At 31.0% G+C, this 22740-nt stretch overlaps 7 protein-coding genes, 2 non-coding genes and 1 pseudogene across 10 annotated transcripts, besides 5 other annotated features; 2 read left to right on the top strand and 8 right to left on the bottom strand.

Annotated features, from left to right (window-relative positions):
* Positions 1 to 50: 50 nt before the first annotated feature.
* Positions 51 to 895, top strand: TVAGG3_0705440 (uncharacterized protein; the record flags this gene model as incomplete). The annotated part of the gene is made up of 1 exon (XM_001310160.1): positions 390 to 827. One exon carries the CDS (start codon positions 390 to 392, stop codon positions 825 to 827), a length of 438 nt encoding a protein of 145 aa, XP_001310161.1.
* Positions 896 to 2818: 1923 nt separating this feature from the next.
* Positions 2819 to 2958: a mobile genetic element.
* A 116-nt stretch (positions 2959 to 3074) lies between these two features.
* Positions 3075 to 3116: a mobile genetic element.
* Positions 3117 to 3487: 371 nt separating this feature from the next.
* Positions 3488 to 3715: a mobile genetic element.
* A 782-nt stretch (positions 3716 to 4497) lies between these two features.
* On the top strand, positions 4498 to 5121 carry TVAGG3_0705400 (uncharacterized protein; the record flags this gene model as incomplete). Its single annotated transcript, XM_001310159.1, has 1 exon — positions 4498 to 5121. The coding sequence occupies one exon, from the start codon at positions 4498 to 4500 to the stop codon at positions 5119 to 5121; it is 624 nt and encodes a 207-aa protein (XP_001310160.1).
* A 313-nt stretch (positions 5122 to 5434) lies between these two features.
* Positions 5435 to 5680, bottom strand: TVAGG3_0705390 (annotated as a pseudogene). The gene has a single exon. A coding segment is annotated over exon 1 (246 nt).
* A 274-nt stretch (positions 5681 to 5954) lies between these two features.
* On the bottom strand, positions 5955 to 6791 carry TVAGG3_0705380 (spectrin binding; the record flags this gene model as incomplete). Its single annotated transcript, XM_001310158.1, has 1 exon — positions 5955 to 6791. The coding sequence occupies one exon, from the start codon at positions 6789 to 6791 to the stop codon at positions 5955 to 5957; it is 837 nt and encodes a 278-aa protein (XP_001310159.1).
* Positions 6792 to 7967: 1176 nt separating this feature from the next.
* On the bottom strand, positions 7968 to 11742 carry TVAGG3_0705370 (GTPase activator protein; the record flags this gene model as incomplete). The annotated part of the gene is made up of 1 exon (XM_001310157.1): positions 7968 to 11654. One exon carries the CDS (start codon positions 11652 to 11654, stop codon positions 7968 to 7970), a length of 3687 nt encoding a protein of 1228 aa, XP_001310158.1.
* Positions 11743 to 11895: 153 nt separating this feature from the next.
* Positions 11896 to 11967, bottom strand: TVAGG3_0705360. Its single transcript has one exon. It is a non-coding gene; the product is annotated as a tRNA-Pro (tRNA).
* A 551-nt stretch (positions 11968 to 12518) lies between these two features.
* On the bottom strand, positions 12519 to 14089 carry TVAGG3_0705350 (NADP-specific glutamate dehydrogenase 1-related family; the record flags this gene model as incomplete). Its single annotated transcript, XM_001310156.2, has 1 exon — positions 12566 to 14089. The coding sequence occupies one exon, from the start codon at positions 14087 to 14089 to the stop codon at positions 12566 to 12568; it is 1524 nt and encodes a 507-aa protein (XP_001310157.1).
* A 379-nt stretch (positions 14090 to 14468) lies between these two features.
* TVAGG3_0705340 (armadillo (ARM) repeat-containing protein family) lies at positions 14469 to 16214 on the bottom strand (the record flags this gene model as incomplete). Its single annotated transcript, XM_001310155.1, has 1 exon — positions 14841 to 16214. One exon carries the CDS (start codon positions 16212 to 16214, stop codon positions 14841 to 14843), a length of 1374 nt encoding a protein of 457 aa, XP_001310156.1.
* A 475-nt stretch (positions 16215 to 16689) lies between these two features.
* TVAGG3_0705330 (uncharacterized protein) lies at positions 16690 to 17781 on the bottom strand (the record flags this gene model as incomplete). The annotated part of the gene is made up of 1 exon (XM_001310154.1): positions 16690 to 17781. One exon carries the CDS (start codon positions 17779 to 17781, stop codon positions 16690 to 16692), a length of 1092 nt encoding a protein of 363 aa, XP_001310155.1.
* A 752-nt stretch (positions 17782 to 18533) lies between these two features.
* Positions 18534 to 19066: a mobile genetic element.
* A 155-nt stretch (positions 19067 to 19221) lies between these two features.
* Positions 19222 to 20193: a mobile genetic element.
* Positions 20194 to 22666: 2473 nt separating this feature from the next.
* TVAGG3_0705300 lies at positions 22667 to 22738 on the bottom strand. The gene has a single exon. It is a non-coding gene; the product is annotated as a tRNA-Cys (tRNA).
* Positions 22739 to 22740: the final 2 nt, after the last annotated feature.

The raw sequence follows: 22740 nt of genomic DNA, 5'->3' as shown, positions 1-22740 counted from the left end.
GGAATAAGTTCCAAAAGAATGAACGTGAAAACAATATCAATCTTAAGTCGTTAGAATCCGAAAATTCATCTCTTCGTGCTAAGATCGACGATCTTCTTCAAAAACTGAGTAAGAAAGAATCTAAAATTTCTATCCTCAAATCCAAGATCGAACAATTTTCAGTCAAATCAGAAGATGCAATCAGTTCTGAAAAGCAAACGCGATATGAAATTTCCGATCTTCAACGGTTATACAACAATACATCATCTTCACTCTTTAAAGAGCAAGAAAAATCACGATTTTTAACAAATCAAGTTGAACGCTTGCAAAAAGAATTTGATAATGTTGTTCAAGAAAACAAAGAACTCAGATCTTTACTTGAGCGATCCAAACAAAGTGTTCAAGAACAGATGGAAGAAAACACTATCTTGTTAAAGCAGATGCGTCGTGATTCTCAATCTAATTCGAAAGAAACAATTGAAAACTTGGCAAACAAAGTATCCAAACTTAAATACGAACTTTGTCAATCTAAAAAGTTTATTTGCAAACTCCAAAAACAAATTGAAGATTTCCGAAAGAAACATCGTGACTGTCATGAAGAAAGCACAACTTATCATCACAAATCATCTAAAAGTACCAAAGAAAACCAAGATTATAAAGAACATATTTCATACAAAAAACACAAAAATGTTCAAATTCTTGACTCATCATCATGTTATTCATCCAATTCATTTGAATTCGAGAGTAACTCTAATGTAAGTAATTTAGATAAAGAAATTGAGAAGTTAGAGAAGAATGTTAAAATTTCACGAAAGATCCTTCAAGAAAACACAAAATTTTCTAAATGAGTGCATCCTAATATACTTATTTGTTATAAACGTATTATTTCCTATTATTTCTATAAACGTAACTCAATCCTCTGAAAAATCTGAGATAATTTGTAGGATAATTTTTGGGTGGAAAAAAAGTCCAAAATAACGATTATTTTTAATTGAATTTTGGACTTTTTTTTCCAAAAAATAAATTCCGATCATGACGATTATTATTTTAGTGTTTGTTTCTTATATCTCATTATACACTGTTTGTTAAATAAAATAATTATTACATATGTTTTATATAGGATATTAAACAATTGTCCTTTTAATACCAAGTCAATTCGTTGTAGTTTTTATCTAATTTAAATAAATTTATCGAATAAATTGAATATTTAGATGCTGAAAGTTTTAGTGCTAAAAGGAAAATGTACCCAGAATGTGATAATGATATGAAAACGAAGAAATATTGTTATTCGAATAATGAAGCATAATGAAATCATAGAAATTCCCTGTTATATAGTTATTTTGGATATTATTACGCTTGTATAATTGATATATATTATTAATTACATGTTAATATTAGTAAATGACTTTATTTTTATATCGATATTGTGTAATTAAACAAAAATATGGTTTTATTCGTGTTTCAATAGAATTTTGAATTTTAATAGTATAATATATTGTAAGGAAAATAAATTAAATGCTAGAAATCTTTAATTTAAAATTATTAAAAAATTTAAAGGAGCTAAATCAATTTGAATAAAGATTTGTTATCTACATATATGATTATATTCAGATTTATAAATAATTTTAAAACATAAGCTTTTTTTAAAGAAATTTCGAACATTTAGAAAAAAATCTCAATACTTTGCAAAGTCTGTTGTGTTAGGAGATAATATTGAATATAAAAGAGCAGATAATTGATGGAGGGAAAAAATTGAGAAAACATTCAATCGAAAATAAATATTCATTATAAATGATAATTAAAATGTAAATAAAACTTGAATATGAGAGAATTCATAAAATTTCAATGCTATTATTCAAATTTTGACATATGTAGAATATCAAAATTGAAATATAATAAAGCTATATCGATGACTTGCAAAATAATAATATTTTGAGTTATTTAGTTAAATGAACATTTTTTGAGAAATTATTGAAATGTTTTTCAATGCTCAATGTTTACAACAGATTGAACAATGTAGTTTGTTTTGATATGAGTTAAAGATATTCTCTTTCAATTTTGTAATGTTCAAAAAAATATTATATTGTTGTTAATTATTTTGGGTTCTTTATTAAAATTTTTATTTGTTTTGCATAAAAATAATGATTTGTGAAAAAAGTGACGTATTTGAATGAATTTCAAATGAGTTAATTTTTTGTAAAAATCAGCATTCCATGAAAAAGTGAGTATTTTCCAATAAAAATTGATTACATAATGGCACGTTTCTCGGAAATTGAATTATGAAGTCTCATCACACTTTTCAATGCTCGATTTTTAAAAACTGTTTAAAAATGGAGCTTATATTGAAATAGTGTAGAGACTAAAAATTACCACAGACTATTTCAGAGGATTGAGTGGCAACTCAATCCTCTGAAAAGTCTGAGGTAATTTGCAAAATTTCAATCATTCATTCAATTATTGAATAAGAAGATTTTGAAATCTAAGATGATGTTTTGAAATTTATATTCAACTTTGAGATTTCGAAAAAATCAATTACTTCTCAAAATATTGATAAAATATTTATTGATATTAATATGATATTTGAGATCTTCACTATATATCTAATTATTTTATATAAGTAATAATTCAAGGCCTCCTGTTTTAGAAAATATTTTGTTCATCCACCAATTATTTCGTTTTTCATAATGTTAATATTAAAATCTAGTTAATAATGTAATGATCTGCAGTTTTCAAATTCAATAAAATGTTGATTTAGCCTTTTAAAAGTTCATTTATTTACAAAAACCCACTAAAAAAATTCCAATTCTATGATACCAATTCAAAAATTGAGATATTTAAGGGTGCCCTATAACGATAATGTAAACATCACAAAATTAACCTTATTAGAACTCGAATGAATGGATTATCCAGATTCTAGTTCTCAATATAATAGCCTTAAAAGTGCTTTTCTGAGGGTGGTCTATCGTCTATAGGGCACCCTTAATATCATTTTTCTCAAAACAAAAAAAATTTGGAATTTTTCTATATTTTTCTCATCATATTTTAAGATTTTATCTTTCAGAGATTATTATCCGTTAAAAAAAATTCTAAAAATACGTTAATTTTAATATGCTCGGCGTTTGCCGAGCTTACGTACTTTAAAACTAACCTCAAGCTCATTCCCTCTAGCCTTTCATTGGCTAGGGAAGACAATACAAACGTTTGTGTTGAAGCTATCAGAGGATTATCATTATATGATAATTCTCATGGTAGCTTCATCATAAACAAAAATCAATTTACTATCCCTCGCTCACCAACTCATATACATTAGAGCAGAGTTCTTCTAATTTCTCCTAAATCGAAGAAGATCTTAGAAGAACTTTGCTCTATTCGATCAAATTATGCATTCATGGCTCGAGCTTAGCCAGGTATGCTGCCACGTTACATTATTACAAGGATCTTACTTAAGCATTATCATTTTGTAAGAACCCTGTGATAATGTAACACAATAACATATTTCTACTCACAACAAAGAGCCAGAGAACCACATCTGCATTAACTTGTGCTGAAGTTTTCTGGATTTCCTTCCTCATTTGAGGAAAATCCAGATAACTTCAGCACAAATAAATTACAGACATGTTCTCTCGCTCTTTGTGGGCCAAGCACCACAACTACATTACACTAGGACAGAGTTCTTCCGAGGCCTCTCATCAAATAAGAGACTTCGGAATAACTCTGCTCTATTCGAATAATTACAGAATCCTAGGCCTTTTTGGAACCAGGAAAGAGTAGTAAGAGTGCTTTCAGGCAATGCTCATTACGAAGTCTCTCATCGAATGAGAGATTTCGTAATGAACATTATCCGTTTCGAGTAAACTTACATCCCTGACCCTCAAGGGTTCAGGGATTAGTACTCTAGTCCATGAGGGGAATAACAAATAACTAATATCGCCAGTAGCACAATAGTTATACAGCCTAGCTACTATATCCTAGCAGCTAGGCTGCATAGTTATTGTGCTTCTGGCTTGCGTAACCCTCATGGAAGACCGATTGGAGATCTCCCGCCGAAATCACTTGCTGATGTGGATGGAGCAGCACTATGATTGGCCAGATCAAAGGCTGCGTAGCATCCCAGCAAGTGGATAGTCGGCGGCGACCCCAGCTGTGGTCCACCATGAGATAATGGCACTTTTTTATATTTTGGCGCCAAAGCCGAATCTGACAACATGGACCCTTTACAAAGTGTCAGATTTGAAACTTTACAAATGTCAGATTTGCAACTTTACAAATGTCAGAGTTTGTGAGATTTCCAGCACTCAAATTTTGGTCTTCCCTCGGTTTCGATCTCATATGTAGAATTATTTTCTTCTACTGGTAATGAAATACTATTCTGAGAAAGTGCTGGTTTCTATGAAATGCAATTTTGACAGCTCTTTAATCAATAAAATATATTTTGGAAACTATTCTTACTACTTTTCGACATTTTTTTGGGGAAAAAAAATTGTAAAAATGTTAAAATTTTAAAATTTTTTTTTCTAAATGTCTCTTCAAACAATGAAGGCCTATTTATATGATTTATTTTGTACAGTAAGGTCAGAAGTAATTCGCAATTGGGTTAATATTGGGAGACAAAACAAAATCAAGTATTCTGATTTCGTGAGAATGACAAATTTTGAAGATTCAGTAATGTTCCATATTAACATTCCACAAGACATCGTCCATCATTTAGAAACTGAAGCAAGAGAAGTCAGAGAATATAAAGGAGTTTATCTTTTCTATTCAACATTTCTTTTATTTACAAGAGGAATTGAATTAAACGAAAAAGATTTTGATTTGATTGCACAAGGTGCAATTTATCAAATCCTTGTTAATCAATGTTCTTGTGAATTTTGTTATTCTTATTTTACACTTCTTGAACTCAGTTTCATTATAGAGAAATTAATATTGCCATATCTTACCAAACGAAAAGCACCAAAAGATATCATCAAAGTTTTGGAAGAAATTTCAAAAGACATTCAACTCAAAGATGATTTTTGGATTGGATCTTATCCTGACCCCCACGACTATACAGTGAATTTCCGATACTCAAATTTAGACCAGTTCAATCCAGTGAAAGAGCAAATAAAACGTAATGAAATGAAATCAAAAATAAAATCTAATTAAAAATGATTGTTCGTTTATGATAAAATTTAAATTTTCTTACACTTGAATCATATTTTCAACATAAATACTGCAATATTACTTAAGATTTTAAAATGAAAAAATTTTAGCTTGTTTTAAGGGTTTTATTATTAAGTTTTTACTTGGTATCAACAAGGTATAATGAATTTAGTGTAAAATCAAAGTATAAAAGAAATTTTTTTTAGTAGATATGCGAAAGGTTTTACGTAAAAAAGATATAAGAAAACGCCAGGCCTCTGAATTTTTTATGACACCGTAAACTTCTCAAATATTGCTATTATTCCTGGTTGTTATTTGATGAGGGATACATCCATATTTGTTTTTAGCATTGATATCTGCTCCATTTGAAATAAGAATTTCGGCTGTTTCTTTGTTATTATCTATGGCTGCATAATGAAGAGAGGTCCATCCTTCTTTGTTTTTAGCATTGATATCTGCTCCATTTGAAATAAGAATTTCGGCTGTTTCTTTGCTATTATTACTGGCTGCATAATGAAGAGGGGTCCATCCTTCTTTGTTTTAGCATTGATATCTGCTCCATTTGAAATAAGAATTTCGGCTGTTTCTTTGCTATTATCCCTGGCTGCATAATGAAGAGGGATACATCCATTTTTTGTTTTAGCATTGATATCTGATCCATTTGAAATAAGAATTTCGGCTATTTCTTTGTGATTATCCCTGGCTGCATAATGAAGAGGGGTCCATCCATCTTCGTCTTTAGCATTGATATCTGCTCCTTTAGAAATAAGATATTCTAAAAGTGATGAAAGATGGAAATTCGGAGAATAAACAAAACATTTGTTGATATCATTTGTTTAGTCCAAATAAACTAAAAATGATTGGAGATTATTGTATTGAGAGCACAATTCTAAATTAATTTTTATGTTGTGTTCATTCATCAAAAACGTGACAAAATCAATATTGTGTGATATAATTGCATATTTCATGCATAGATTATCTGGTATTATAACTTTCAAGCATTCATTCATAATGTCTGGATTTCCACCCAAAAATGAATATATAAGACATTCTGAAGTGATTATTGATTGAAATTTTGTTATTAAAAACTTAAAACAATCAACAGATCCATGATAACAACATAATTCAAGTAACGAAAGACCTTCAGCTGAATATGGATATAAATCACTTTTTAATTCTTGATTTTTATCAAATCCTTCTCTTTCTGTAAAGGTTATCAATAATATTTTGTCATCATCCATAATAGATCTGTGAATTGTTTTTTGTTCGTGAATATCAGCTGTATAATGAGAAACTTCAAAATCGTTAAAAAAATTTTTCCCGTTTTCATCTAATACTATACTGTATTCTTTGTAGAAAAGGTAATTAAAAACTTTGTTGATTTCGTTGACCTGATTTAGATGGTATTCGTCAACAATTTGTTTGGCAATCGCTAAATATGACTTCATGTAGCGGTTGTTATAAATTGAAACTTGGGATATTTTATTGACAATTTCACCAGGCGAAATATGATAAGAGTCAATCAGGTTTTGTTTGATTTTTTTGTAAATTGCGTTTAATTTTTCTTCGTCATTTGTTTTCAGCCTGTACAAAGCATTGTAGACATCATTATATCCTGTAAAAATCTCCATCAATTTGTCATAATGAGTTTGGCTTGCTTTTCCCTTAGACATCAATCAAAAATTATCATACTAATGATTATTTTTGCTTCAAATGCTGTTCGGCATTAGAATCAAAAATAATCATTAGTATGATAATTACACTTTTATTGCATTTTTAACAGGCTTCACGCCTGTATAAAAACGCAATAAAAGTGTAAATTTTACGATATTGTAATCTTACATACAAATTTCGAATTTCGAAAATTTTACGATATCATAATCTTACATACAAAATGTTATTGAGTTTGGTTAATTTCTCCCTTGGACATCAATGTTATCGTAAATGTCGTACTTTTACATAAATTTCATTTTCAAAAGAAGAGCTATATTCTAATAATGGTTTGTTTCATCAACGGTTACTCCACGGATACTATGAAATTTTGCTGAATTCTTTTTTACATTCATGGGTTAGTTTAATCACTTCTATAAATTGGTTATTAAATTCTTCGTCTTTCTTTCGTTTTGAAGCTTTGTAGATCTTTTTAGCGGATTTTAAGATATAATTTGTCATGAACACTCTATTTTCTGCAATCATATTTTCAATCATCCTTACTTGATCTTTAATATATATATCATCATCTTGAATTTGAACTAAATTTTGAGCACTTGGAGCTGGTTTGAGTATAATTGGCTTAATAGATTCCTTATTAGAATTAAATGCAGATTTTTTCATTAAACTTTCATACGAATTGTATTCTTTTCTTTCAGTATTTTGTCTTGTTTTCAATTAACAAATACATTATGTATCAAAAAAAATTTTATATATATATATATAAATATATATATATAGTGTTTAAGTGGTGAACTTTGATATTTTTTTCCACACCATAGTCGTTTCACTTTTTGCATATGAACTCTATATTGATTCTGGCTAGAAACTAGAGAAATTAAAAATTTTCAATTTTTGGCCCATTAAAAGTACCTTTTTGAAAATAAAAAATATTATTATTAATTATGTGTGATACTTGACATATATTCATAAAATCAAGTGTTTTGGAGTGATTGGCAAAAAAATCTTGTCCATGCAAATGGATTTTTCATGAGAAATATGAATGCATTGTGCATCATTAAGAATCCACAGCTTTTGGATATTAAATATTGGTAAATCATAAAAAATAATAAACATATTGTTTAAAAATAAAACTAACACAAACATATATAAAATATATATAAAGTATATAAAATATATCATCCACATAGAGGTTTCATGAGTGAAGCGAATCTTTTATCTGGCATTTGGTCCAAATCTTTTCTAACAACTCGATCTGCGTTGATTGCTGTCATTCTTACTAAAGGAGCTAGTGCCCGACTCTTAACTAAAACTCCTGATGGTAAAGGACCAAATTCCAAGTTCTTGTTCTTCTTGTGAACAACAACATGATACAAATCATCATTAAATGGATAAACAATGATGTGTGCATCGTTAAAATTACTCAAAATAGTGTCTGGATCATATCCCGACTTGTTTTCACACCAAACAATGTGGACATTGTCGTTTCCAATGTGGCGCTTCTTTGCAAGCTGTTGTGGGTCGTCATCGGATGTCTTCATCAATGTAGAAACGTGGAACATGACATCGTATTCGTCATCTGAATAAAAGATAGAAAAAGGAGAAACAGATTGGTCAAGTTTCGCATTGAAATATAAATGGTCTTTCAGAGAAACAGGAGTTCCGAGGCTGCGAACAAATTTGTCGTAACTAAGAGATGCGTCTTGGTGTTTGTTCGCAAGGATCTCGTTCTGTGTAAATTGGCCATCTTTAACATACAAAACGCCGATTTTGATCTCTTCGCGTGTTCCGCTTTGGAATATCGCTTTGGTTTCACGAAGACTTGATGGAGTGCAATCGAAAACACGCATATTAGCGAATTTGTACAGCGACCAGTAGATCGGCGAGAAAGAAGGAACTTTTGAAATTATTTCACTAAATCTTGAAGTTTCCGGTGATTGGACTGAGACAAGGTTGATCGGAGGACGGACGTCAAGATTGAATTCGGTACTTTCTTTCCTCGACGATGAGAAAATTTCGAAATTTGTTGGTGATGTTTCTTGGCAATTGAACTTTTCGAAGAAATAAGTCCGAAATACATTATGATCTTCGTTTTCGATCTCATCTATAGAATCATTTTCTTCTTCTGGAAGTGAAATATTATTCTGAGAAATTACCGGTTTCTTTGAAATATTTGTGATCTTCCTTGAATCTACAAAGTTGACCGTTCTTGAGTCCAATATATGGGTTTCTTCATCGATTACGGATACTTGAAAGAGTTTTGAGTTGTCTATTGATAATATCACGTCTGTTGGCTCTTGGCGATCTGAATAATACGGTTTCTTATCGAAAATGAATGGAAAAGCTTCTACCATCGTTTGTAAGGACTTGTTATCATGTACATGCAAGGAATGAAGCTTTTTCGTCAACTTTTTGATATCAATAACTCCTAATTTGACCAAATGGCTTAAAGCAAGGAAGAGGAGCCATCTATCCCTTGGATCATCTGTTGATTCAAACTCGTCAAGCATATATTTGCAAAATTTTCTGATGAAATGGGAATTCGGCGAATTCTTGCCAATATATTGGGACGACAGCAAAGATAATAGTCTTATATCTATCTTTGAGTCATTTGAAGTGAAATAAATCTCAAACGACCTCATTATAAAATCTAATAAAGGAGAACCCGGTTCAATTGCTTCCTGGACGTAAACGGAAGCTGTAGAGTTGAAAGACTTCGCTTTAAAAGAATTTCCGAGTTGGGAAATCAAAGTTTTCTGGATAGAAAAACTTTGATTTTCGAAATCGTTGATTGAATCTCTAACAAGCTTTGGTTTATAACTATTCTTTGGCCAATTCTTACTTACAGCCTCAAGATCAAATATTTTGTCCACTTTTGGCAAATAATATCCGCAAATAACGTAAGAATTCAAAATATACTGTTCTATTTCTTCAAATGAGATGATATCAACACGTTTAACTAATATATGTAATATTAATGTGATTAATATCATCGATTGCGGAAGAAACTTAATAATTGACTGAATTGCGGATCTAAACGCCACAGAAACAGTATTATTGTCCGTGCTGCAGAGGAACTTGCAGAGAACACTTATCCAGCTATGCGCGATCATGGGATCAGCGATTGTCGATGATGCAACGCCATCTAATTTTGCAAAGTTCGAAATCGCGTCAAAAATCATTGAACTGGGACTATATTTATCCAGGTAGTATATGATCTGCGGGAAAAAGTTTTGGAACACAAAATTGTGGTTTTTCTGTAAATAAATTGGAATAATTTTCTGAATTTCGTTTAAAATGGTCAGAAATGTTTCTATTGATTGCGGCTGGAAGTTTATGAAGTTCTTGATCCATTTCAGTGCTTTATCATACGTCCAACCTATGATAACAAGTGGAGAAAAAAGAATTCTATTGAGACCTGCAAAATCTAGCACTGGTTTCAGCATTTCCTTGTTGTAAATCGACAATAACTTCATTGAAAATACGAAATTGTCGGTGAAAATTTTTTCCATATCTGGCAAAAAGTTTTGTGGTGCAGCCTTGCCTCTGGAGACCTTCCCATTCACTTTGTTAACATAACTAGTGACTGGATCAATAGAGAAATCAAACAAAATCGGTGAAAAACAGCATCCAACGATAGACATGAAAACTTGAGAGGCAAGGATAGAAACAGCTGGTGGGATTGAGTTCATACACTCTTTGGGAAGTGAAAACATATCTGCATTTTCAACTTTGAAGTTAAATAAAATATTAAAATAAAATACCAAGCCAATTATTGGAATTGTAGTGAAGAAATCCTTCACAATGCAATTTAGATCACATTGTTGGAATGATGGATGCCTATCTATGATGAACAAGTAATTATTTTGAAATTCTGACATAATTGACTGATAAACTGGGAATTTTTCTCTTTCTATTAATGAATTTCCATCTGTATAGTTCCTTACTAATGGTTGGAGACTTAAAACTGTCTTTCTCGATAATAAAATCAAGAGATTAATCATTTCTTGTGGACAATTGTTCTTAAACAAGCGTAGGACCTCTTGTTTGTACACTGTGTCTAAATTTGTCCATTTCTTGGCTAGTATATCGACTTGTTTCGGGTATTTTTTGTGATTTTCGTCTTCAATTTTGATAATTAAGTGTAAAAGGAAAAGGAAATGGGTTGGAAATGTATTTTCATGGTTAAATATCTCATAAAAGTCAATGAATTGCCTTGATTGCATCAAATCAAGGATAGAATCGTAAAATTTCGAAGGTAATGGTTGATCAAGTAATAATTGAGAGGAATTTACGTTTCCGTTGTAATAATTGAAGAATTTATAAAATACTGTCTGCGAAAGGAAGTTCAGCCAAAGCGTAATTGTCGTTGGATAATTTTCAAAGATTGCATTAAGAATTACTTCAAATCTTCGAATAAAAAAATTGACATATAAGTTCCCTTGGGTAGGAGCACCGTAATGAAAAATGTTTGAAATGGGAATTTCGAATTGATTGTGATTTATAACGGGAATATGGAAAAGTAATGAAAATAAGTCAACGTAAGCCTTCCATAGTTTATCAGTGTAGTTGTTGGATTGACTTATAAGCGTTTTTGGAAACAAATCAAAAAGAATTCGGAAATCAAAACCAGAATCTATAGAATTGGAAGATATTTTGTAATTGATTAGTTTGCTTATCGCCTTTATGTATTTAATAATTAGTCCTTCTGATGAACTGCCGCATTTTTGCTTGTAATTTAATAAATTTTCAAGTTCCGCATTAAGTAAAGCAACATATTCCATTGCAACTGTGTTCATCGTGGAGGAATCACCTAAGTCAACTGCTTTAAGTATCATATCTAGGCCATCTAATACATTTTTCATCGAAATTTCACTTTTATTCTGTCAAATTGACAAAGATTGGATATCACTTTTTGTCGGATCTTTTTGAATCAAATTAGAGATAAATGACTTATTTACAAAATTGATATGCAATCATGAATTCAGAAAAAATTGAATTCAAGAAAATTGAATTTTTGATGGCATGAAGCTGTATGCAATTTTACGGAAAATAATATCCAATTATAAAAATTTTCAAATTCAAAAAAAAATATTAAAAATGAAAGGGGCCAACCGGGAATCGAACCCGGGACCTCACGCACCCGAAGCGCGAATCATTCCGCTAGACCATTGACCCTTTTCAAATAGATATAAAAAAAATAGTATTGCCATCTATAATATCTCATTAAAGATTATTTGGATAAAATTACCATTAACGACAAATATTCATCATATTGCATAAACTTGAAATTTCCATCATAAATTAAGCCAATAATAACTCATTACGATAATATAATGTAATTTATCACGTTATATTTATGTTTTCTGCACTACTCTCCCTTGTTGGATCATTATTCTCTGCTTTGAACATCATAATTCATATTCTACTTTTCCAAAAAAAATACAAATTTTGAATTTGAACATAAATTTCTTAATTTTTCTCTTATTATTATCATTTCCAAAGAAAATTTTAAAACGTAAAAGGTGTTATTTTAGATTAATTTCAGATTCTCATCAATTTTGTCACAAAATTTTACTAAAATCCAATTTCATAATTATTTATTCTACAAACAATAAGCATTCTCATAAAATTTCTATAATCCAAAGACTAACAGAAGATATTACAGCTTAAAGAAGCCGAAAGGACTAAAATCCATTTAAATCAGATTCTTGATTTCGCGAAACTTATGAAAAAAACTTATGAATTTTAAAAGAAAACTAAACTAAATTAAAATTTAGCAGCAGCCGTAAGCGAGCATAGCCTCAGCGACGCGCTTGAAGCCAGCAAGGTTAGCACCCTGGTAAAGTGGAACGCCGTATTGTTCAGAAGCTTCGTGAGCAGCTTCGAAGATGGCGTGCATGATTTCCTTGAGCTTCTTGTCGACCTTCTCGGATGACCAAGCGAGGCGGACGGAGTTCTGTGTCATTTCGAGGCCAGAGACGGAAACACCACCAGCGTTGGCAGCCTTGCCTGGGCCGTAGTAGATGTTCTCCTTCATGTAGAGCTCGATTGTCTCGTTTGTTGATGGCATGTTAGCACCTTCAGCAACGAGCTTGACGCCGTTCTTGACCATGACTGGAACGTGTTCTGGGAAAATTTCGTTCTGTGTAGCGCATGGAAGGCCTAATTCGCATGGGATCTCGCAAGCCCAGATGGACTTTCCGTCGATGTACTCGTAGCCCTTGAGGTGTGGGAAGAGTTCAGCGATCTTCTTGAGCTCTGTACGAGCGACGTTCTTGATGTGCATGACAGCATCAAGATGCTCCTTTGTCATGCCGTCCTTGAAGAGGATAGCACCATGGGAGTCGGAAACGGAGACTGGGATAGCACCAAGCTGCATGAGCTTCTGGCAGCAGTACTGAGAAACGTTGCCGGAGCCAGAGACCATGGCGCGCTTGCCCTTGATCTCCTCACCACGAGCGCGGAGCATTTCTGTAACGAAGTAAACGAGACCGTAGCCAGTAGCTTCTGGGCGGATAAGGGAGCCACCGTATGGGATGCCCTTGCCTGTAAGGACGCCTTCGAAGACGTTCTTGATACGCTTGTACTGGCCGAACATGTAGCCGATTTCACGAGCGCCGACACCGATATCACCAGCTGGGACATCTGTGTTGCCTCCGATGTGGCGGGAAAGTTCGAGCATGAAGGACTGGCAGAATCTCATGACTTCGCCATCAGACTTGCCGGCTGGGTCGAAATCGGAACCACCCTTGCCACCACCCATTGGGAGTGTTGTAAGGGAGTTCTTGAAAACTTGTTCGAAGCCAAGGAACTTAAGGATGGAAAGGTTAACGTTGCCACGGAAGCGGCAGCCACCCTTGTATGGGCCGATTGCGGAGTTGAATTGGACACGGAAACCACGGTTGACCATCATTTCACCCTTGTCGTTAACCCATGGAACACGGAACATGATAACACGCTCTGGTTCAACGAGGGCTGGGAGGAGCTTGACGTACTTTGGTTCCTTCTCGAGAATTGGGACGAGGGATGTAAGAACTTCTGTGACAGCCTGGATGAATTCCTTCTGGTCTGGATCACGAGCACGGACGAGTTCGAGTGTCTTCTGGACTGCTTCCATTGACAAATGTGAAGTTAAATTAACAGCTTCTATTTTGAGAGGATTTTTATTGTCGAAATCTTTCAAAAATTGGAGAACGATGATGTGAAGTGATAAATGTGGATAACTCGATCCCGACCATGATTTGTTTATGTATAAATAACAATATTTTAAAGTTAAAAATGCATGATGAAGTGACATTTCAAAATATTGAATTAAACCCAATTTTTTCATCGTTTTATCATCAAAATTTGAAATTGACCAAATAAAAAATAAAATGGATATTGGGATTATATACATACAATAATACATTTTTGCAAAATATTGTATTTTTATCACCAAAAAAATACGATTATTGGTTCTCAAATAATTTTGACGATGAATTAACCAACTATCGGATTGGCTTATGAGATCTGTTTAATATGAATTAACAAATAATTCATTCCAGATATAATTTGTTGAAACATTGAGGCAAAATCGTATAATCTTGATCGCTTTCTGTTTCATACTGTTTTTACCATAATAACTCTCTATACAATCGATAATTATTTCTTCAAATTCAATTTAATTCAAAGAATCATTTCAACATGACGATTTGAAAATAGCATTTGCTGAAATAAACTGAATATTTTGAATATTCTGGCGTTATGTATAGCGTATTTCTCCACGAAGTTTGCAGTTTACTGAGATTTCATATAAAAAAATTATTTTTACTCGAATTATTCCGAACAACATTCATCCGTCACGATTTGTGTGAATAAAAAGGAATATCAACACTGTCATCCACTTTACTTGAAAAATATTTTAAAAGATATTGATTTCGAAACCGAAATTCGTTATTGGATCAATTGGATTAGAAATACATGATCAGTTCTATTTGTCAACAAACTCAAGCGTTTAAAAAATAAACATGAAATTTTTTATTTTACACTCTATACTCATATAAATTACATTATTCAGCTGGCGTGAAGGTATCAAGCAGATGCTGTAAACAATTTTCGATTTCTTCGTGGCGAGGTGTGTTTGAATCAATATTATTTAAAGTTTCGTCAATAATATCGAAGACATTCTCTTCAAATACCTTTTGGATTAGACTGAGGAAGTTCCAATCAGATTGGGATGCGTCGATAGCCTCATTAATGAGTTTTGCTACTGTAAAAACAATTTTTATCTCTCCGACCTCAACAAAGTTTGCAAGGAACATCAAAACGGATTCCGTGTAAATCTTTGTGACCGGTATCGGAGGATTATAATTATAAGTTTCAATTAATATGACAACGCTCTCTTTTATATGCAAACTTGTGCTGGAAAATGTATTGTTAAAGTCAACACTAAATAATTCTGTATATAAATGATAAAGTACACCCGGATCTTCTGAATTTTGCCTTAAACTAATAAGAGTTGCAATTACATGCTTTACTATCTTAAGATCTTTCGTAAGGTTGCCGAGTAACTCTTCAACAGTCATAAATTTTCCAATTATATCAACAATTTCTTGTCCATTCTTAATTAAAGAATTAAGAGTCTTTAAAGCCTGCTTAGAACAATCAATACTGTACGAACTAACCTTTTCTCTGATGACATTACAAATTACTTGGTTGCAAAATAGAAATCCAATGACATCTCCATTTTCATTTGCTTTTCTGAAGGCAATAAGTGCTTGAATAGTGACTTTGACGTCATCTATGTACAATGAATTACCAATAAACTCAACAATATCATCATAAATTGAAAATTTATATTCTTTCAATGGCATTTGTACGAAATATTGAAGAATAATCAATATATCTTCTCTGTATTCGTTCAAATCTTTGCTTTTAATAAGTTGTTCTATTATATTGCTTTCCATTAGTTGAATTGTGAAAGAATAATCTTTCGTATTGCAGCAATTGATCAATATATTAAAGATAGAATCGATTAGAAGATTATCTTGATGTCTTTGGTAGATAATTGTATAAATTAAATCGAAAAATTCTGATCTTAATAAAACAAATTTGAAATCTATTGTGTAATTTGCAAGGAATTCTGAAGACACGGAAGATATGCACTTTAACACATCAATAGTATACAAATCTTCTTTCAGAAACGATATTAATTTAAATGCAAAGTCAGGTTTTAACTTTGAAACAATAACAGGCCTATCTGTAACGTATACCATTAATTGCTGGAATAATTTTTCGGAATATGAGCTATTATGAATCAAATTTAATAAAAATTGAGTATCTTTTTCGCGATATCCTTGAACAATTCCACCATCATTATCATATACAGGTTCGTTCAGTTTGTTGGTGAAAATGAATGGTGAATCTTTGTATTCATCAATCATTTTCCAAAAAAAAGAAGGATTTTTGCCATGTAAAATTTTCAAAATTTCGTTTGTCTATATAAGATAGATATCTAAGCCCAATAGTCAAAGATATAGCATGCACATAAGTAGAATACCTATAATTTCAACTTTAATAAGCAAATAATATCAATAACATATCTCCACTTTGGGTTTTATTTTAGCAAGATTTATAGATTACATAATAATCCAATACTATACATTTCTATCTAACTACAATAAAATTACTCTTATGAAACACATTAAATTCACAATATGAAATCATTTCCATGAAAAGTATTCACAAATGATTGTTAAAGCATGCAATATATTCATGGACATTCAAAAGCAACATATATAGTACTGAATAATCATTAACATTATCTTTCATTTTGATGAAAATATGAATCGAATATACCAATTTAAAGATAAATAGAGATAGATTTTTAAATTCAAAACTACAAAGCAATGACAATATTTAATATTCTTCTGCTTCAGGAAGCAATGATTGGTTGATTGCTTCGAAAGATTTTTCTTCATATAACCTATTCAAGTAGTTCAATTCCATCTTCCTCTTCAACTTGGCGTAAATGTAAAGAGAAGCGAAAACAAGGGAAATGAATACAATAACAGAACAAAGAGCAATAACAATAGTAATCCAAATTTTTGCTGGCTGTACTCTTTCAATGAAAATGTACATGTCAGGATAATCATTATCACATCTTGCTGTGATATATTTAATTGCCTGAGAAACGTGAATCTTCCAGTTTTTACATGAAGAATTTTCAATATTTAAAACCAATATTTTGAATTCTTCAGTTAAATTATGAGGAATATAATTATCATTATCATCAATAACGAAATAAATATGTCCTTTCTGATTATTTGAAGTGAACTGCATATAAGGAATACTCGTTGACTTGATAGGAATATAGATATGAACATCATCAGTTCCCATCAAATCCGCTCTGAAAAATGAATCTTCCGTTGTATTAACTACATTTGCTTTGAAACAACCAACTTCATTGTAATTTTGTGAGTCAAACAAAACAGATTGTGTCGAAATAGATCCAGATGGCACTATTTCTGTATTACTTACTTTAAGATCATCAACTTCTATCTCGTTTCCTGTTAAAATATCCAATTCATTCAATATTTCAATTGATTTGAATTTGACATTAAATTTTTCAGGAATAATAAATTGAGATGGACTTGTAATCTTAAACTTGATTGATATTTCTCCAACAACATTTGAAAAAGCAATAGGACAACCTGGCTCAATAACCAATGAATTAGTTAGATTGGAATTTAATGATTCTATTGTTATAACAGAATTTGGATTTTTGTTTACCAATTTAAGATTTCCTGGGGCTTGTTCACTTAAAACAATGTTTGTTCTCCAAGGCAAATTGTTATCAATTAAGACAGTGTAGTTTTTATAGAACTTGTATTCATCAACATATATAGAATCATCGCTGAACTTGATTTCTTTCGGGCTGCAATCAATCAAATGGAAATTGTCAGAATGATAAAAAGGAACACCCCAGAACTGTGAATAATAATCAAACATTATTAGTGTTGAATTCAAACTTGTTTCCGTTGACAAAATCTTTGAATGATTTAAGGATATTGTATTAACATTGAGTGATTTCGTTCCATACAAATGAACATTTATATTACTGAAATTTATTTTTCTGAGCCCTGAAACATTCAAATTTACATGAATATTAGTATTATTATGTCCTTCTAATATTAAAGTCTTGTTAAATTTAGTGAGATCAATCATTTCCGTTGTATTATATGTGACAGCAATTGTAAGATATAACATATATCTGTTTATTTCAATAACACTAAAATTCTGAATTCTCTTGTAACCATCAAAACCATTGCAGTCTGATTTACTTTGATTATAAATACATAATCTTTGATTTATATTCGTGAGGATGTTTTATTGTCGTCTGGAAAAAGTGACAAAATTATTATTGTCGTCTAAAAAGGTGACAAATTATTATTGTCGTCTGGAAAAGTGACAAAATTATCATTGTCGTCTAAAAAATAGATTTTTCAAGCATGTTTCGGTACCTAAATAAAGGAAGAACATCAATTCCATCTATGTATATAGTATGCAAACACGCATGATATATGGAGTAGCTCTTTATCTGGCTAAAAATCCTATTATTTGAAAATTCGCATTGTCGTCTAAAACCGCCAGACGACAATAATAATACCCCTATATTCGTTTTATTGTAATAACAAATATCAATTGAATATCTTCCTTCTGCATTTGGCTCTGAGTTATAAGTAACTTTAATGAACTTTAAGGGTGCACACGAGAGGATCATGTAAACTTCAGAATTTAGAACCTTATTTTTAGGCATTATCTTGGCTACCTATTTAGGCTCGAAAAGCAAAAAATATCAAAAAATACAACTTGACTCCATTATGACCCTTTCATGGAGGTAGTTTTTATCCGCTAGTATTTTCCTTTGAATCTCTTTACAATTCGAAATCAAATTCAAAACTCAGTAGAAGAAAGGAAGAATCGACTTACTACGGTTGTAATACGAATAAATACATATATTTAATTATTTTTATTTACATAATAATTGTTTGAAGCTCATATTCCATCAAATTTTTAAATAAAAACATTAAAATGTTGAAAATGTTCATATATTTTAATAGGGTTTTGACACTTTATTGAGGAATTACTACATACATAGTCGAACTGAACTTGATATTTTGAAATTTAAATTATTTATCAAAATTAAAATTTAACTTGAAATTTATAATTATTTAGTCATATTTTGCATAATTCTAAGTAGATTTTGTAAAAAATCAAGAAAGAAAAATTTTAAGGGTGGCTTCCGACCAAATTGTCACTTTTTAGCCCAAGTGAGAAAATTTCGTAATTTATAACCAAGTTTTTTAAAATCTATATTTAATAAAGATTCTATTTTTCTTATTAAATTTCAAAAATGAGGGGGTTCGGAATCGTCCACAAATTGCCGAAGAGTGTGGGACAAACTATCCAGTGTCACTTTTTTATTAACCTTATTTTAAAAAATTAATAAAATAATAATAAAAAATTATTTGAATCTTTTACATTAATTGTTTCTTTTTTAAAAGTACCTTTAAAGTACAATAAACAAGATTTGAATCTATTGATCCTTGTTGCAAACTTGAATATATTGCTTCAAGCATTTTTGAGAGTAGCCCATGCTAGCTTTTATCTCTTCTTGGATACCAAACTGGAGGAGCTCCATAGTGTTGAATATCACGGGCTCCATACAACAAATTGAATAAGGTCTTTCAAAATTTGAAGGAAATGGTCCATCATTGAATGTAGTGGCCGGGAATTGAATGACATACAGATAGTTTGAGGAAATTTGTTATAAATTATAATATAATTGAAGAATTAATTATCAAAACAAGTCTAAGAGCCATTTGTCAGATTTTCCCGAAATGCAAGGTTAAGATTTTAGCAGCGACTAACTTTGAGTGTACATATATAATTGTTATACTGAGTACTTTCTATCTGTGTTACTTATTTGAGTCTAAGAGCCATTTGTCAGATTTTCCCGAAATGCAAGGTTAAGATTTTAGCAGCGACTAACTTTGAGTGTACATATATAATTGTTATACTGAGTACTTTCTATCTGTGTTACTTATTTGAGTCTAAGAGCCATTTGTCAGATTTTCCCGAAATGCAAGGTTAAGATTTTAGCAGCGACTAACTTTGAGTGTACATATATAATTGTTATACTGAGTACTTTCTATCTGTGTTACTTATTTGAGTCTAAGAGTCATTTCTACCATAGAACTAGATATTGTCTCTCATTAAATATATATAACTGTAAACTGCTTAATTCATTTATCTATTTAGATAAAATTATATTTATATAAGATTTCATGTTATTATTTCATCTTTATTATTTTTTTTTATTCCTTTGAAAAGTGACACTGGATAGTTTGTCCCTTTCTCAATTGCCGAAAGGGTTTTTGCCAGTTTTGAATCCGCTTATTTTTATCGACCAAAATTATAATAAATATAATTTTCGATAAGTATTCTACCCAAATGATTCTTCAAAAAATTATTTTTCGGATTTTATTCCGTAAAAAAACGTTACAGAAAACGCCTATAAAATTTCGAATTTTCCCTAAAAAATTCAGTGCAGGTCGATTTAAGAGATTTTTCAAAAATAATCATATCAGTAGATAGGGTATAATATAGAGAAGCTTTATGAATAACTTAAAATCCGGGAAACTCAATATTCAACGAGAAAAACGCTTAACGAATCTCACTTTTGGTGTAAACATCACAAAAAATTGAGAGGGCTTTCTGGTCGGAAGCCTCCCTTAACGTGCTTTATTTTTTCTTTTTTATAATAATACATATTATTATATAATTAACATATTCATAATGTTTCACCCTTTCAAAAATATAATCCTCCTCCTCCTCTCAAATAAACGTACATACGGGTGGCCTCTTTTTTCAAAAAATTAAAATTTGAAATTTTGGGCTCAAATATTAGAGATTTTTTCAACCTTCAACGATATATGTTGTCTATATCAGACCTCCTTTCTTTTTGATACTTAACATTGTTCCTAAATCTTAGCCGTTAAGGCTGTTCTGAAAATATTTTTTTTTTCGAAAAAATTCGAAAAAAATTCTTAAAATTCAAAAAACCCTTAATTCCTGAGGATTTTGGAAAAAAGTTTTTACATGAACATGTGTATATTATATGAAGTATATTGATAAGGTAAAAATCAAATTTTATTGCATATTCATCGAGAAAATAAACTAACGAATCCCTCAAAATTGAGAGGGTAATCCTCCTCCTCTCAAATAAACGTACATACGGGTGCACCCTTAAAGCATCATTTTCTTTTTCATACCATGTTATATTGTGATAGAAATCTTTTTGCTTCGAACAAAGAACATTTTTGTAAGCTTTATTCAGACTAATGCTTCTGAAATCATATATTAAATAATTAAATGTTTTATCCCCTGAAAATTTGTCAATAATTAATGTTGGATATACATTTTCATGGTTTTGAGCGTAATAAATTGTAACTGTTTGATAAATAAAGACTTCTTCGATATATGATGATACACTATGTATACGTAATTCTTTGTCTATATCTATCTTACCAAAAAATGATGAATTACGCGAATCAATGTCAGTAAAATTTGCAATTGAGTTTTCGAGTGATGAAAAAATCGTGTTACTACATTTAATTGTTTTAATTATAGATGCTCCACCTGCAGGAAGTGTGTTATATGTGATATATGAGTTTTTTGAATTAATACTTGATAATGTAGAACCTTCAAGTAGAGTTATATCAGCAGTTGTGTTTTCAATGTTCAAATTAATGATGCCTGATTCGGAATTAGTTACGTAATTCAATTTATGACTGGTTTTAATATTAATATTAAATCTTGAAACTTTGTCGAACTTCGGGAAGTGGTCTACGTATACGTTATAGTCATGCTTCAAGCAAAAATTCAAGTTAGAATTGAGAACGGAGTGTGACATTAGGAACATCCACATTTTCAACGAACAATCAGGGGAAACCAAGTGAGAAGTTATATCCAAACCGCAGCTAAACATGGAAATAGATAGGAAATTGTCATTATCATTGAGATAATACGTAAATCCGTGGTATTGCATCGCAAAATCAACATTTCCTGTGATATTGAAGAATTCTAAATCAACAGTTTGATCTATTGCACCAATAGAAATCATGTATTTCGTATTATAAACATCAGTGGCATAGTAAATCTTAATTGTTTTTGACACTATATTGGATAAAGCCGCAATTGATTTAAAATCAGTAATAAGTTTTATTACATGAACATTTAATCGGTTATTACCTAGTATTTTGAAGTTACGTAATTCTAAATTTTGTGAAATTAGCATATATTTCGATGGTCGTATAACAACGTTACTAAGTTTGATGCATATATCGACTGCAAAGTTGAAAAGACCATCCATTATGACACGCTTTTGTTCGCCAATTCCTTCAAGTGTTAATTTGGCTGCAGTTCTTGCTTTAATCAATTGAAATATGGAGTCTGACGTTCCATGTCATCAACAAATATAAATGAAATGTATTTTGCGTTTTCACAATTTGTATTTAATATATCTCTGAGTGTTGTATTGAATTCATTGATATTTAGATAAAGATTTACATTTGACGGACATGATGTTAAGTTGTCGGTATAGACACAACAACATAAGTCCATCAAATACTCAGAAATTAAAAACAAAAACATAGGAAAATAGATTTGTCAGATTGACAGCAAATTTGAAAGAGAGATAAATATTTTTGTAAACCTCATTGAAAATTATTTCATCGATTTTTTATAATATTTATAATATCTAATAAAAATTTTCTTTCGGATTATTTCTAAACCACATTTTTTCTAAAAAAAATCTGAAAAAGAAAAATTTAGGGGCAGGCCGGAATCGAACCGACTACCCAGGGATCTGCAATCCCTTGCTCTACCGGTGAGCTACTACCCCTT

This window comes from Trichomonas vaginalis, chromosome III (assembly GCF_026262505.1).
Source record: "Trichomonas vaginalis G3 chromosome III, whole genome shotgun sequence".
Lineage (NCBI taxonomy): Eukaryota > Parabasalia > Trichomonadida > Trichomonadidae > Trichomonas > Trichomonas vaginalis.
This window is presented reverse-complemented; position numbering and strand designations above follow the sequence as displayed.